The sequence below is a fragment of the Phycomyces blakesleeanus genome, assembly GCF_001638985.1.
Source record: "Phycomyces blakesleeanus NRRL 1555(-) unplaced genomic scaffold PHYBLscaffold_19, whole genome shotgun sequence".
Lineage (NCBI taxonomy): Eukaryota > Fungi > Mucoromycota > Mucoromycetes > Mucorales > Phycomycetaceae > Phycomyces > Phycomyces blakesleeanus.
This window is the reverse complement of record NW_017265152.1, coordinates 270,016-285,817: the sequence shown is the minus strand read 5'-3', so window position 1 is coordinate 285,817 and position 15,802 is coordinate 270,016. Positions and strand designations below refer to the sequence as shown.

General features: G+C 35.8%; 3 protein-coding genes across 3 annotated transcripts; 2 read left to right on the top strand and 1 right to left on the bottom strand.

Moving 5' to 3' along the window:
- Positions 1–1,102: 1,102 nt before the first annotated feature.
- PHYBLDRAFT_36112 (hypothetical protein) lies at positions 1,103–3,443 on the top strand. Its single transcript, XM_018440069.1, has 6 exons — positions 1,103–1,150; positions 1,224–1,257; positions 1,356–1,458; positions 1,557–1,982; positions 2,083–2,896; positions 3,012–3,443. Exons 1-6 carry the CDS (start codon positions 1,137–1,139, stop codon positions 3,076–3,078), a joined length of 1,458 nt encoding a protein of 485 aa, XP_018288185.1. The 5' UTR covers positions 1,103–1,136; the 3' UTR covers positions 3,079–3,443.
- A 696-nt stretch (positions 3,444–4,139) lies between these two features.
- PHYBLDRAFT_182496 (hypothetical protein) lies at positions 4,140–6,030 on the top strand. Its single transcript, XM_018438631.1, has 6 exons — positions 4,140–4,246; positions 4,402–4,595; positions 4,763–4,808; positions 4,858–4,938; positions 5,020–5,122; positions 5,197–6,030. Exons 1-6 carry the CDS (start codon positions 4,164–4,166, stop codon positions 5,968–5,970), a joined length of 1,281 nt encoding a protein of 426 aa, XP_018288184.1. The 5' UTR covers positions 4,140–4,163; the 3' UTR covers positions 5,971–6,030.
- Positions 6,031–10,965: 4,935 nt separating this feature from the next.
- PHYBLDRAFT_159602 (hypothetical protein) lies at positions 10,966–12,477 on the bottom strand. Its single transcript, XM_018434016.1, has 5 exons — positions 12,294–12,477; positions 11,988–12,196; positions 11,719–11,906; positions 11,286–11,437; positions 10,966–11,145 (listed from the first exon to the last, which is right to left on the bottom strand). The coding sequence occupies exons 1-5, from the start codon at positions 12,400–12,402 to the stop codon at positions 11,060–11,062; spliced, it is 744 nt and encodes a 247-aa protein (XP_018288183.1). The 5' UTR covers positions 12,403–12,477; the 3' UTR covers positions 10,966–11,059.
- Between the last annotated feature and the right edge of the window lie 3,325 nt (positions 12,478–15,802).

Below are 15,802 nucleotides of genomic sequence, written 5' to 3'. Positions count from 1 at the left end.
TGAAAACAAATGCGCAAGTTTATGAATAGAAGAAGCCCAATAAACGACATTCAAATTGTTTTCTGTTTTCCTCTAAACAAATGAAAATGCCTCCAATAAGATAGAATAACAGATTCTAGAATAATTATTATTGAAATAAGACCTAATCGAGTAAAATGTGTTATCTGGCATGTCAAAATTTGCCCAAAGTCAAATGCCAGGTTGATACTGAAGAGCTTAATCATGCAAGCAATATCATGAATTGTACCTTTATTTCTATTGATAGTTTTAACAATTAAATTGAGTTGAATTGAATTGAATCGAATTGAATTGACACTATGCCCTTGTGTGTTTTATATACGAAACACATCACTTAAGATCTAACCAAAAATCTTTTTTTTTAAAAAGAAAAATCTGTAGACCTGTATGACCATATCAAAATCATGCTGTTACAAGTCCCCTGTTCGCAATGAACTAGATTGATAAAATTATATATATGTGTGTATATTGATACAGTGTTTTTACTTGGTTTTGTATTTACCCCAAACCAGGGCGGAGAGTAGTGGGTTGGATACACAGTCACTATAGTAAGAAAAGAAAAGAAACTCCCAGACTTACTGAGATTTAAATAGACTGTATACATTAAAGATTAAAATGTTGGCTCTAGATTAAAGTGGATAAGGTGTGAGAATTGTTCTTTTACGTTTGTGAGGTTGGGTTAATATGGGGCTTGTGGATTAGAAATCAAGATTTGACCAGTTGTAAATATTCTGCCTATATATATTTATGTAGATAGATAAATAATTATAAATAATTTATATATAATTTATTAAATTACTGCCTGTATATGTGTGAATAGAGTTGGTATTATAAAAAAAATTAAGATCACTCGGATTATCCCAATCAAAAAATCAAGCTTCTCCCCGATAAGCCCACATTCTGCTGACTGTTGAGACAATTCATGATTTCTATAGGCTACAGAGAAAATAGAATATCTTATTCAGGGTTGTTACATCATCGCTCTTTATTCGCCCCACTGTTGCTTTATAATACCCGACCCTTGGATTCTTTATTTAAGTTACTTATACAAACCCGCTCCTTTCCCAACAATTTTCTTCTTCTTCTTCTCTTTATTTTTTTAAAACATTACAAGAAATATGTCTCAAGCTGTGTAAGATATTAGCCTTACTGCCATTATCGGAATAGAAACGCGTAAATTCTAAACATTCATTCATTCACAATAGTGCTGATATCGGTCTCATTGGTTTGGCTGTCATGGTAAGGCATTCACTAAAATAAAGATCACAAGAATCTGTACCACAATAAAAATATATATCGATCTTTGTTCCTGACCCAATCTTTACGCGAATCTATAGGGCCAGAACCTCATTCTCAACATGAACGACCACGGCTTCACCGTCTGCGCCTACAACCGCACCACCTCCAAGGTCGATCTCTTTTTGGAGAACGAGGCCAAGGGTAAATATCAATACTATAGCAGCTATACCTATAAATATAAAAACCAAAAAGAGAAAGAAAGAAAGAAAAGGGCTAATACAAGCAAATCAAATAAAAAGGTACCAACGTTGTCGGTGCTCACTCTATTGAGGAGTTGTGCTCCAAGTTGAAGCGCCCCAGAAAGGTCATGCTCCTCGTAAAGGCTGGTTCCGCTGTTGATAACTTCATTGATCAGCTCTTGCCTTTCCTCGAGAAGGGTGATATCATCATTGATGGTGGTAACTCTCACTTCCCCGACTCTATCCGTCGCACCAAGGAGTTGGAGGCAAAGGGTATCCTCTTTGTCGGTTCCGGTGTTTCTGGTGGTGAGGAAGGTGCCCGTTTCGGTCCTTCCCTTATGCCCGGTGGCAACCCTGCCGCTTGGGAGCACATCAAGCCTATCTTCCAGGCTATTGCTGCCAAGGCTCCCGATGGTGCCTCTTGCTGCGACTGGGTTGGTGAGAACGGTTCCGGTCACTATGTCAAGATGGTCCACAACGGTATTGGTAAGTCAAGATAATCTTTCTTTTTTTTTGTTGAAATGTGTATCAACGATATACACCACCGAAATTGTCAGCCAACTGATACGTATATTTCGTATTCTAGAGTACGGAGACATGCAGTTGATTTGCGAAGTTTACCAGATCATGCTCGAGGGTCTCGGTATGTCTCACGATGAGATGGCTACTGTCTTTGAGGAGTGGAACAAGGGCGAGTTGGACTCTTTCTTGATTGAGATCACCCGTGATATTCTCAAGTTCAAGGACACCGATGGCAAGCCTCTTGTTGAGAAGATCAGAGACACTGCTGGCCAGAAGGGTACCGGCAAGTGGACCGGTATCGACTCTCTTGATCGCGGTATCCCCGTCACCTTGATCGGTGAGGCTGTCTACGCCCGCTGCTTGTCTTCTCTCAAGGATGAGCGTACCCGCGCTTCCAAGCTCCTCGAGGGTCCCAAGAACGCCAAGTTCACTGGTGACAAGAAGGTCTTCATTGACCAGCTCGGTCAGGCCTTGTATGCCTCCAAGATTGTCTCGTACGCCCAGGGTTTCATGCTCATGCGTCAGGCTGCTCTTGACTTCGACTGGAACTTGAACTACGCCGGTATTGCTCTTATGTGGCGCGGTGGATGCATCATCCGCTCTGCTTTCTTGGGCAAGATCAGAGAGGCTTACGACAACAACGGCAAGCTCGAGAACTTGTTGTTCGATTCCTTCTTCCAGGAAGCTACTGCCAAGGCCCAGGATGCCTGGAGAAACGTGATCGCACAGGCTGTCATTTTGGGTATCCCCACCCCTGCTCTCTCTACTGCACTTAACTTCTACGATGGTCTCCGTCATGAGATGCTCCCCGCTAACCTTCTCCAGGCCCAGCGTGATTACTTTGGTGCCCATACATACGAGCTCCTCTCTGCCCCTGGGTAAGTATCTTACTTTTAAAATTATTTTCAGCTCTTAGGGTTTGTGCAAAAAGGAGGGGAACAATACTTATATTTCTTTATCCATTAATCTAACTCAACCTTTATATATTTACAGAACTCACCACCACACCAACTGGACTGGTCGCGGTGGCAACGTTTCTGCCTCTACCTACGATGCTTAAATCTGTTGATTTTAACAACCTTTGAACATTTACCTTTTCCTCCCTCATTCATTCGCTCTATCTATCTCTTTGTAAACAAATCTAGAGTGAAAGAAAAAACTCCATTTATTGATAGAAATGAAAAAATGCATTATACGTACAAACATTCAAAACAATTACAATGACCAAGTTTTTATTCTGTGTGTCTCATCAAATCTATGATTAATCAAACGTGATAAGTAGAGAATAACTGGATACACAATACACCAAAAAAGAGGTTGTGTAAAAGGATAATTATTTATGCAAAAAGTTGTCTATGCAATACTAAATACTAAATAATAATAATAAAAATAAAAAGATCTAATGCTGATTCTAATTATCTTTGAGATCGATTGTGGTTTGGCTGACCGTCTGGATTACACACTCCCCACCAAACATATAGCAAGATTTAACACTAACTTGCATTATAGTTATAAAGCCTAACTTCTTTTATTTATTTACGTTTTGAGTCCAATTCATTATTCTTTTTTTTTTCTTTCTTTGGTATCTAGAACCCAACAAAAGACATGTTCAATGGTGTCAAAATATAAGAGTTATGATGCTTAAATGCTTAAATGCTTTGATCCAATGTGATTTTTAAACCAACTTACACAGGAAACTATAGTGAGAGCTGGCGTCGTCTTATTGGAGTATAAACTTTTTTTTTTTTTTACCTTTGACAGATTTGTACACTCGAAATGTCGTGGAAAGTTCTCACCCATTGATAGTTGTTTATACTATCGTCAATTTAAACCAATTATATATACATATATATGAGTGTGTGTATGTATTTAAATATATTCAAAGTCTTGTGTATGAACAGCTACATTTAATTATATTAGTATTAATAATATTATTTTTATTACATATTTTGTTCACAGGACTGTATTTTTTTTTTCCTCATTTTTCTTCTTCTTTGGTTCTGTATGTAGAAAATCTATACCCTTCATCCAAAAAAGGAAATAGAAACCCAAAAAGTGAGACCGTGTTTCTATGGTATAAAAAGTAAAAAAAGGGAATGCTGAATGACTAGCTTACTTCTTATTTGTTAATCATCTTCATTCGTTATGAAAATCTCATTCATCGCGTTAACGCTGTTTGCTCTCGCTCAGCAAACTTTCGCTAGTAAAGGAGACGCTTCTGAAAATGGGTAAGCATAAATAAAAAAAATGTCATATATATATGGCCCTTTATGAAATATTCAGTATACCATACATGTCGTGCACATTATATATATATATATATATATATGTATATGTATATCTGCCGAATTTATTTATTTACTGATTTATTTATTTCGTAAAGTATTAGCAAGGTAATTACACCAGAGGCCCTAAAGACCATCAAGGCCAATTCCGAGGAGAAGCCTTGGTTTGTCAAGTATTACGCTCCATGGTGTGGACATTGTCAGAAACTGGAGCCAATTTGGGATAAAGTTGCTGTTGGACTAAAGGACAGCAATATTGGGGTTGGAGAAGTCAACTGTGAAGATAACAAAGGTAAGAGGAACACAAGAGGTAGAGACAGTGTGGTGAGATCAGTAGTACAAATCGATATTTGTATATCATCACTCTTGTGTACCGACTTTCCTCTCTCTTTTTTGGCTTTCGTTCTTGGCCAATGATTAACAAACAGCACACAAAATTTGTGCCCTGATCATATTTAGAGTTGTGTTCAGAGAATGGAGTATCCGGTCTACCATCGCTCAAGTTGTAAGTTTGGTGTATACTATTGGACAAGTTTAATTAAGCCGTGTGATAGTTATGCTCATGATACCGTGTACGACTATGTTGGTGATCGTACACACGAGAAAATCGAAGAGTATGCAAAGAAGATGGCTGGGTAAGTGACTAATACTATTCGATAATAACAGTCTAGTAGGTTAATTAATGGAATTCTTATCAATCTAACTGTGGTACATAGTCCTCCTGTTGAGAGCGTTAATGAAGCTGGACTCATCAAACGGTTGGGCGAATCTCCCGTCTCGGTTGTAACATTTTGCGGAGAAGAAGATCATGCAATCAAAGTAATTTACACATACACATACTCAATTGTCAAATTAAAAAAAATCTAACAGCTCTTTTTCTGTGTATTTTCAAGGAATTAACAAATGAAATGGCCACTCCATTGATGGGCAAGGTCCCATTTTACGTTACAAGCGATGTTTATGCGTTTCAAAGATTCAACCTTGGACTCGAGGACGTTCCTGTTATGTTAATTGTCAAGGACGACACAGAGGTTCTTTATACTCCCCTGGCCGAAATCAATCTGTTTGACAAGAGTTCTCGTTTGGAATTACTCTCCTGGATTAACAAGGAGCGTTTCCCTCTGGTTAACATGCTCAACCGTGCTAATTCGGTTGATCTCTTAAAGGGCGATCATTTGGTGGTTATGGCTTTGATGGAAAACAGTAATGAGGAATCAGTCCAGGCTTTCCGTGATCTGGCTACCAAATGGAAGAATACAGCAACTGAAAACGACAAGAATACCCTTTTTGTTCAATTGGATTCCAGCGTGTGGGCCAACTATGCCAATCGAATCTACAAATTAACCGCGTCCAAGGTTCCCAAGGCAATCATTTTGGACCCCAGCCGAAAGCAATACTTCAGTGTTGATCTTGACAAAAACACACTGTCAATCGATAAGCCCAATGAACTTTTCAAGACCATTCGTGCAGTTTCTGCAGGAAAGCTTGAGGGCACATCTACTACCCCTCCCAGGGGTGTGTCTGTAGTAGACAAGATGTTCAGTTTTGTGGGTACACATTGGATTGCAACTAGTTTGGGATTGTTTTCTGTATTTGGTTTGTTTATGAAATACGTGTTCGGTGGCTCCACTCCTGTAGTAGTAGATGAGGCTAAGAAGCAAGACTAATATATAAACAACTATAATAAATTTATGTATCCGAGAGTGTATGGGTCTTTATATAAAAGCAAAAACTTTTGTTTTTTGTTTGTTTTTGCTTGTGTATGAATATTATATACATATATGTATATATATACATATATAGTTTATTTCTTTATTGTTATGCGTCTGATGTGATGGTTTTAATGTTGTTTGTAGTGTCGATTGATTTTGTGGTAATTGGAGGAGAAATAGCAGTACTATTGCCTTTGGTCTTGACTGTAGAAGTGGAGGTGGCAGTAGTAGAAGCATTAGAATTAGAATTAGAATTAGAATTAGAATTAGAATTAGAATCAACATTGGGAGTAGCGGTAGCAGTAGCGGGAGCGGTAGCGGTAGCGGTAGAGTTTGAACTGGGACCGGTAAGCTTAGTAGTAGAACCAGTGTCATTGTCATTGGTATTGGCACTGTCGCTTGTGGCGCTGGTATTTGTAGTAGTTGGGGTAGTCGAAGTATTTGGAGAAGTTGTAGTAATAGAAGTAGTGCCAGTAGACTTAGGTTTAGTTTTAGTCGGGCTGCAAACAATAGTATCTACACTGAGTTGTTGTTGTTGTTGTTGTTGCTGCTGTTTGTCAGGAAGTGGCGATATGGATGGAAGGGTGGGACGAGGCAATATTCGGCCAACGCTTGTGTCAATTGGCGGCAATATTGGCTTGGCTGAACGTGGAGATGGAGTGGGACAAGCAGCAGCCTGGTCTGTGTTCAATGCATGGCACAACTGAGCAGGTTTAGGTAAACAGCGGACTCTTTTTATTCTATCATTATCCACAGGCTTGTGAGGTGTGGTTGGCGAGGTGCTACTGTTCCTTGTGCTTCGTTGGATCTTTGCCTTGAGGGCTTCCATCACCTCGTAGTGGGACAATTGGCGGTTTTCAGATGAATGTACCTGACTATCTGAATTACCGGAAGAGCCACTAATAGATTGTCGGGATCGTTTACGAGGTTCTTGTTCCAACGGAGATGCTGGTACAGAGAGTGTTGGAAGACTGGCTGCTGGTATTGGTGCCGCTGATTTAGATTCCGTTGATTTTGATGCTGGTGATGTAGCTGTTGTAATTGCTGCTGTTTGCTGTGGGTGTAGGTGTGGTTGTGGCTGCGTTTTTGGTTGTTGATGTTGATGCTGATGTTGATGTTGATGCTGCTGTGGTTGATGGGGTGGTGGTAGAGGGTTTCGTGCTTGGAAATGACTTGGACGAAAGACACTATTATGACTGCTGTTACTACTGTTGCTGCGATTGTCCAGGACAGAGGCAGAAGCAGGTGCATGGTAATGGTTGTGGGAATGATAGGATGGATGATATGATGGAATTGGTGCTGGGCAAAGAGGATGTGCTGAATGAGGATAAACTGGGGGGGAGGGAGAATGAGGGTAAGGTTCGGAAATGAAAGATGGAGAATAAGAAGATTGATGATAGGCGGTGTCTGAGCCGGTGATACGTGCAAGAACTTGCTGTTGGACTGGAGCGAGACTATGGTAAGGAACTTGGTATTTGTTGTGTTGGTTTTGATGTGATGAATAGTGCGTCTTTTCAGATATTGATCTCCCTAACTTTGCTTGTTCACGAATTAAGTCTAAATCCATCTGCCGGAGATGAATGCGTGCCCGTTCTGCTTTGAGGTTATCTTCTGCTGCTTGTTTCTAAGTTGTACAGCGAATTGGTTCAGTTACTCTTGTTCTTGGCGGAGGTACTTTTTTATTTAAAAAAAAGCAAGCTTACCTTGTCTTCTTCTGCTTTCGCAATCAGTACATGCTTTAATAATTCGGGATCATCCTTGTAGCGTTCAAGTATTTCCTTGATTGAAACCTCATTCGAAGGTGAATGTGAACTTTGCTTTGTTGAAGGCGGAGAGGGCGCTGGCCATGGGAAGGCAGAAGACGGTTGAGAAGTATAATAGGGTGACATTGGTTTTGGAGAACAGCTGTCCATGAGGAAAGAATTTGAACAAAAATAAATCTAAGAAAAAACTGTATTCAAGGGAGGGAGGGCAAAGGAAGAGTGATAATGAAATGAAATATAAGGGGGTGTAAAGAGGAGGGGGGGTGGAGGTCAAAGAGGAGAGAGAATATTGCCAGCTTTCTATCAGAGAAAAGGGTGGCTGAATAAAGGCCAAATCGGCCTGAACAATGTAAACTGCGTCATAAAATAATCTCCACCCAAAAATAATAATCAATAAATAAATAAATAAATAAATATAGATTATGGACGATGAATATATTTATATATTTAATAAAGTTTTCTTCTACCCACGCACACACCACTTTTTAACCTACAAAGAAGTGAATTTATATGTTTGTTATAGTGAATACGCCTGTAGAGTAAGAGCTTTATGTATAGGCCTCAATCTTCTGGGTATACCGTCTTTACCATTGGTATTCTTCTTACCTATATATATACCTAACTCTCTAGTTTTTGTTTCTTTGCTTTTTGCTTATTCATATGGGTTTCTCTGTTTTGGTTGTTAGTAATTATAGCTGGGCAAATCGTGTAAAGCTGCTACGCCAGAGAACATTTAAAAAAAGAAATACTATGTAACACACACATTCAACAACTTTATTTGACAATCGATCCTATTTTTGGTTTCTAAACCAAAGTAACAATTTCCATCTCAAGTCATGTTAGAATACTCCACATTTCTATACAAGGATATTGGCACATAAATATCCTTTTATAGATACTATATCTGTATTTTCTTTCTAGAAATAGAAAGCAACCATTTTTAAATATATCTTACGTTCCAAACAAATAATTTGTATAAGAAATTATATGTTTATTGCTTAATATAAATATATATATTAATTTCAATATCTCAGTATCTCAGTATCTCAGTATTCCAGTATCTCTATACTTTGATGTTTCGGTACATAACCATAGCTGAAATCAATCTGCTAGTGCGTACATGAGTAGATCTGAAGTAACAAAGAAGAAGAAGAAGTATTATTATTAGTTCAGAAAAGACCTCAAAATAACTTGAAATCCCATTTTTAGATTTTTGTCTGTTAATCTTTAACCCACGCGCAATAAAAACAATTTCCGGACTCAAACAACAATATATAAATATTACTAAAATAAAATGGAAGAAAATGAAAATAAACGTTCTTCATTTTCGTCTATCTGTCTATTTATTCATAACCTAGTCTTTTATATTTGTCTGTAATGATGAAGAGATAAACCAAAAGAAAAAGAGGCTTTAGGTAAACTAGAGACACCGATTCTGTCGATCTGTACTTTATTTGGTCTGTGTAAAAACAGAAACTCGGTATATCATATTTGAATACTTATATATTTATATGTATCTGTACAGTATATAGGTATAGAGAGAGTTATAAGAAAAGACAAGCCCAGACCGGATCGGATCAGTCCAGGCCAGGCCAGACCAGGCAATGTAAAGCTAAGGCATACCATTCCATGCCACACCGAAGCGCACGCGCGCACAGAAAAAGAGAGGAAGGGAAGATTCCTTTTTTTGTATATTTTGCTGGTGTATCAATTGTGTGTAACGATGTGTGTGTGTGTGTGTGTGTGTACACAGAGACAATCTAAGAGCCATAATAACCGATAGAATGTAAATATACCCAAAAAGAAACTGGACCAGCTATGAAACCAAAAAAAAAAAGACGACTTTCTGTTGGAATCTTTGTCGAGAACCCAAGAGCTTATCGTTAAAAAGATATACTATTTTCAATGAATAAACGTGCTGTACACAATAGAGATACGAAAGCTAGATATTTGACTCCACTTTTGCGCGTATGTGTAAAACAGTAAGGACTTTTGGAAATTTGCCTTGTAAATCAGCCAAAAAATGAATAAATAAAAATAGCATACTTTGTAAGATGTTTTATACTGCTTCATCAATATGCTCTATACCTTATCCATTAATAATAAATAAAATAAATATACATAGATATAAATAGACAGCGTATTGTTGCAGAAAAAAGGCTAATAAGTGTATTAAAGCTTCTTTTTTAAAAAAAAAACAAGATAAGATAAGGCTAGAAAAAGAAGTAGAATAAGCAGAACTGAGGAGTGTGTGCATTTTGATATACATGTTTTTCTTTTCATGATGTTTTAAGTAATGTGGTAGAAACTTTTTTTTAACAAAAGATATATATATAGATTGATTTTAGAGCGTGTACAATGTAGATAAGACGAATATACCAATAAATTCTATGGGCTTTATGCTGTCCAGAATAGTAATGATAATAAATAGAATATTTTGTAGAAAAGCTACTTGGCGTATTTTAAGTTAAATATACAATACGTTTACTTGAAAAATAAGTTTCAGGTTCGTTTCAAAGTTAGGCGCACAGGAATAGTAATGTCTTTTACTAAGCTAAAATATTATATATAAAAAGCTTCGAGGCAAAGTTACGATGTTTTTGTTTTTTAAAGAATTGTGAAATTCATGCATGAACACCAGGGGTGGTCAATTGAGTATCCTTTAAAAAAGTATACTCTTCTAAATAAATATAGTTCGCTAGAAGAGATAAAAATGATTTTTTTTAATTACTCTGATGACAAATTCACGCTTAGGATATATGATATACTTTAATACAAGTCAAGATATGTTGAAATGCCTCATAAAAATATCTGATATTTTAGATTATACAAAATTAAAGCAATTTTCTTCTTAAGAACAAATCGTTCTTTTTTAAAAGATACTCATTTTTTGGGTATATGGGAAGGCTCTCCACTCAAGAGGTACCCGCTCAATTGACTATCCTTATTAAAAGAAATATATCAAAAGCACGGCTTACATTTTCTTATTTTTTTAAAGAAAAAAAACTGGCTCATGTTGTGGAAAACGGTCGTACACATCACTTTTTCTTGGTATTCCACAAACGTACTAACTTTAGTTAAGATAATCAAGATAATTCAAGGGTTTGTGAATGGACAGGGTCACTACTGATTCAGTCTCTAGTGCTATCTCTATATCTGTATGTGCGTATTTGACCATTCAAGCAATAAATTCTTTACAAGTAATTTGGTTTTATTTATTTATTTACTGGCGTGTAGGAATAATATGTATTTTTGTGGGGAAAAGAGAAAGTGTGGAGAATTTACAAGCGAGCAGCAATGATGTTGGAGAACTCGGGCTTCAAGCAGGCACCACCAACCAAGAAACCATCGATATCTTCCTTCTTGGCTAATGTTTTAAAAGAAAATTACGCGCACAAGCAAAAGGTTAGAGAGAGAAACAAATATATATATATATAGCTTTTTCTAGGGACTTTATTTATGCAAAGCGAATACGAAAAGAAAAGAAGACAAAAGAAAAAAACATACCCAATTCAGCAGCGTTGGAGCCGTTGACGGAGCCACCGTAGATGATGCGGGTGGACTCAGCAACAGACTCAGAGACGTTATCAGCCAACCACTTGCGGAGAGTGGCATGGACCTCCTGGGCCTGGTCGGGGGTGGCAACCTTACCGGTTCCACTTTAGACACAAAAGAAAAAAGAGAAAAATTCATGTGAATATGTGTACAGAGAAACGGAAAGGTAGATAATCATAGCTTAGGAGAAATATCGACAGGAGGTGGAGACGCGATATATTGGGTATTGATGTTTTCTTTTGACCCCAATAACCCTTTGAGTAATGACTGATTTTCCTCTCTCTCTCTCTCTCTCTTTCTATTTATTTATCATTGTTTGTATATGTGTATAGAGTATTGTATTGTATAATATAATATAGTGTTTGTAGAATAAAAGAAAACTTACATAGCCCAAACAGGCTCGTAGGCAACGACGACGTTGGTCCAGTCGTTGATCTTGTCGGCAATACCCTTCAACTGACGGGTAACAACCTCAGTGGTTTTGTCGGTCTCACGCTCCTCGAGCTTCTCACCAATGCAAGCAATAACGCTGACACCGGCAGCCAAAGCATGGGCAGTCTTCTCACCAACAAACTAGTACAAAAAAAGAGAAATATACATACATACATGTAAGCACACCGTGTTTGTGTAGCCTTATAGATATTTATATCTCACCTCGTCGCTCTCGTTAAAGTACTCGCGACGCTCAGAGTGACCGAGGATAACCCAGTCAATACCGAGATCCTTGAGCTGCTCGGGACTGATCTCACCAGTGAAGGCCCCGCTGGCCTTGGTATAGGAGTTCTGGGCAGCAACGCCAATCTCAGGCTTCAATTCCTGACGAACACGGTCAATGTAGATAGCAGGGGGGGAGATGACGACCTCTGTTTAAATGCACATAATGCTAAAGATTAATACACCTCATATATACTTACACACGTTGATATACATGGATATCTTTAGTTGCACGTGAATTCTTACCAGTTCCACTGGGGATGACGGTGTTGTTGAGCTGAGCAACGAGGCTCTTGACCTGGGCCAAGGAGCCGTTCATCTTCCAGTTACCACCGACGAAAAAGTTGCGACCCATTTTTGACTGTAGATGAAGTTTAATAAATAATGAGTGAATGTACGGTGAGAAAGTGCAGAAAGCTTAGGTAAGTTTGACTTACAAGAATTTTTGTTTAGATTGGAAAAGAAGAGTTAAAATCTAGAAACAAGCAAAGGAACAAGGACGCATATATATACAATAAAAGAAAGATCGATTCTTTCGGACACTTAAATTAATAAAATGCGGAACTTTATTTTACTTTAAGCATTTAAATAGGCGCTTTATTATGTTTTACTTTGTGACGTTGGGAATTTCTATATAATTATCAAAAAAGTGTGTAAAAATGAATACAAGTCCCCCACCCCCACCCCCTGTCACTATATAAATAAATAAAAATATTCATTTCAATTCAATTCAATTCAATTCACTTGATTGATTGATCGATTGATGGGCTGCTGATATCAACACTTATTCTCAAAATATAATGAACGGGGTTCTTGGTTGTGTGGACTGGGGAACCAGTCTGTCGTACACACATTCACACTTATTTTACTCCCTCACTCACTTATTCACTCCCTCACTCCCTCGCTCCCTCGCTCATTTATTCCCCACACATTCTCCCATGCTCATACTTATATTCATTCTCATACACAGCCACACAGAGAAAGAGTTACAATAAATAATAATTAGACAGAAATGATATTTATTACATCTTTATATGTCTTTTATATGTCTTTTATATATAAAAACATATATACACATCAACATTTGCCGCTATTCCATTTCGACTTCGTTAGGACGGAACGGAACGGCAAAAATAAACAAGTTATTTTTTATCAGTCCCCACCTTCACATGTAATGCACGTTCAAATAAAGAACTGCATTGTCGACGCGTTTTTTTTTATTTTATTTTTCGTTTCCGTCTTTCTTTATTCTTAATTATTAGAATTTATTTTATTTTATATATTATTATTATTATTATTTTAAAAAAAAGCATAGAAAAGTGATACACACGCATATATAAAGTATGATCCCCCCTTTTTTCGTATTGTATTGTAATGCTTTGTTTTATTTGAGACCACTGAGAAAGTTTAAGTAATATTAAAGTCGAAACAAAACTGTGCAGGGACTTTAATACATTAAAAAAGCATGTCAAGAAAAGATATGTGCACCATTTTTACAAATTATCCATAGTAACTTGACATAAATGTGTATATTTTATATTAAATAATTCCAAGAATGTACTCAAATAATTTCAAAAAAAAATTATACTTATAAAAGTATGTTTATATGACGTGTGGGTGAAAAAAAATGCACGTATATTAAAAAGAGAGAGAGAGAAAGGTGGACTAAATAGTATACAGGATATTTTGATTTTAAATTTGTACCGAAAAATCTGATAAAGAAAAAACCAAGTAAATTCTAACTTTGTTCTTTTTTTGTTCTTTTTTCTTTTATTATAGCGATTATTGACCAAGATTATTTACAGATATGGCTGTATATATAAATAAATATATGCGTGTATACGTGTATATATGTATATATTACTTTTATTGTCAGGAACGACTATCAAACATTAAGAGTATTCGATTGTAAAGTAGATTACTGTAGGTACATCTTGTTGTAGGTTTGACATGCTTTAATAGTTTAATTGTAAGTATATTAATATGCTCTAATATCGATATTTTACAAGGATAATGGTAAAATACCTATGTATGTATTTATCTAACCATAAATACACAATACATACACAAACACACCTATAGTTTATATTGACACAGACACAAACTTTAGAGTAAGCAAATTATTATTGATTGGATAAAAAAAATAAGCATTTTGTATGTGTATCTACATTATCTATATTTGGAGGTAGTTCGTGGTTTTGATACTAATGGATTCTCGAAAGCAGAAGCTTGTGTTCAATACTAAAAAAAAAGGATGACAACAGACACAATTGAATTGAATTACAGTCTTTGTTTTCTTTCTCAAAGGTATTAAACTGTTGCTATAGAGATGAAATCATTAAAGGTCCTGGCGTCATTATACCATAATCTTTATTTTATGTTTATTTTAAACGGTTTAAACTCAAGCTAGATCTCATATCATTATTATTGCTATTATTATTTATTATTTATATATAATATATTGCATTATATTATATTATATTTTATAATATTGTACTGGGTATACCGCTCCAAACTAATAAGAACTTCATTATAGAAATTAGATGTCTTTGTATGATATTAGAGCCCTGTAAGGTGTTCTTATTACGTCATGAAAATGAATCTACCGTACTTTTTGGTATAATTAAGAAGCTGCATGGTTTCTATTGCACAGCTTTTGGCTTATAATTTTATTTTATTTTGGTCTTTATAAATATTTATATTCAATATCCGAAATATCGCTCAAACTAAGAATCTCCATATTCTTATTAGAGATTCCGAAATACTTATCTCAAGATGTATGAACTATTTTTCATCAGTTACTATGGATATAAAATGTATACACACGAAGAACTGTATACAAATAGATTGCATCTATGGTAACTAATGAAATAATAATAGCTTTTATTTTATTTTACTGTATTTTACTGTATTGATTAGGCTTGTTAATTAGCAAGTAAAAAAAAAGAAAGAAAAAAAATCTAGTCATCTGGTACCTAGATTTGTGAGAAAAATAAATATCGGTATTTTTCTTTTTATTTTATTTTATTTTATATTATTTATATTTTGTGATATGTTGCTAGGCAACTTTTTTTTTTAAAAAAAAAGAAGGGTAATAAAATAAAAAGGAACTAAATCCAATGAGGTGGTTAAATCTAACTACAGTACATTGGTACACACAGAATGTAAAGAATCTATTGGAAGGAATTTCATTATTTGATGGCCCAATTACTGTTACTTTCTTTGAATGGCTTAAAGGAGTGTGGGACATTTTACGTTAGACTTGGCAAGATACAAAAAATCAGGTCACTAGATCTACATGTCAAATCAAGACCATCAGGTGTGATTTCCCCTTTTTGAACTATTTGTATGGTACCTGCACCATATATATATATATAAAAATATTATATTGATTTAATGTAGGGAAATGAATGAACTCTGATGGTTATCAAACGCCATTCAACTTAAGAAACAGGCCAGAATGCTGTTCTGTATAATCAATTGCTTATCTTGCCTTGTACTTCCATCGATTTTTTTCTTTTCTTTTTCAACAAATAATAATAATAATAATAATAACGATTGGATATGCTATTTTGGATTGTTACCAGTTGATTATTCAAAAGATACCAAAAAGATCCAAAATAATAATAATGATAATGACAATAATGATGATGACAATAATGATGATGATTATAATAATAATAATAATAGTAACTTTTTTTTTATATATATTGGGAAAGTAAAAGGGAAATGGTGATAAACACACATATACGTAT

Excerpts from the sequence above, each read along its gene's own strand:
- PHYBLDRAFT_36112 (XM_018440069.1), top strand. Across the intron at positions 1,258-1,355 it reads TCATTGGTTTGGCTGTCATG|GGCCAGAACCTCATTCTCAA; the intron begins GTAAGGCATTCA and ends GCGAATCTATAG. Across the intron at positions 2,897-3,011 it reads GAGCTCCTCTCTGCCCCTGG|AACTCACCACCACACCAACT; the intron begins GTAAGTATCTTA and ends ATATATTTACAG.
- PHYBLDRAFT_182496 (XM_018438631.1), top strand. The coding sequence starts at position 4,164 with ATGAAAATCTCATTCATCGCGTTAACGCTGTTTGCTCTCGCTCAGCAA. Across the intron at positions 4,247-4,401 it reads GGAGACGCTTCTGAAAATGG|TATTAGCAAGGTAATTACAC; the intron begins GTAAGCATAAAT and ends TATTTCGTAAAG. Across the intron at positions 4,809-4,857 it reads GGTCTACCATCGCTCAAGTT|TTATGCTCATGATACCGTGT; the intron begins GTAAGTTTGGTG and ends GCCGTGTGATAG.
- PHYBLDRAFT_159602 (XM_018434016.1), bottom strand. The coding sequence starts at position 12,402 with ATGGGTCGCAACTTTTTCGTCGGTGGTAACTGGAAGATGAACGGCTCC. Across the intron at positions 12,197-12,293 it reads CGTCATCCCCAGTGGAACTG|AGGTCGTCATCTCCCCCCCT; the intron begins GTAAGAATTCAC and ends GCATTTAAACAG. Across the intron at positions 11,438-11,718 it reads TACGAGCCTGTTTGGGCTAT|TGGAACCGGTAAGGTTGCCA; the intron begins GTAAGTTTTCTT and ends TTGTGTCTAAAG.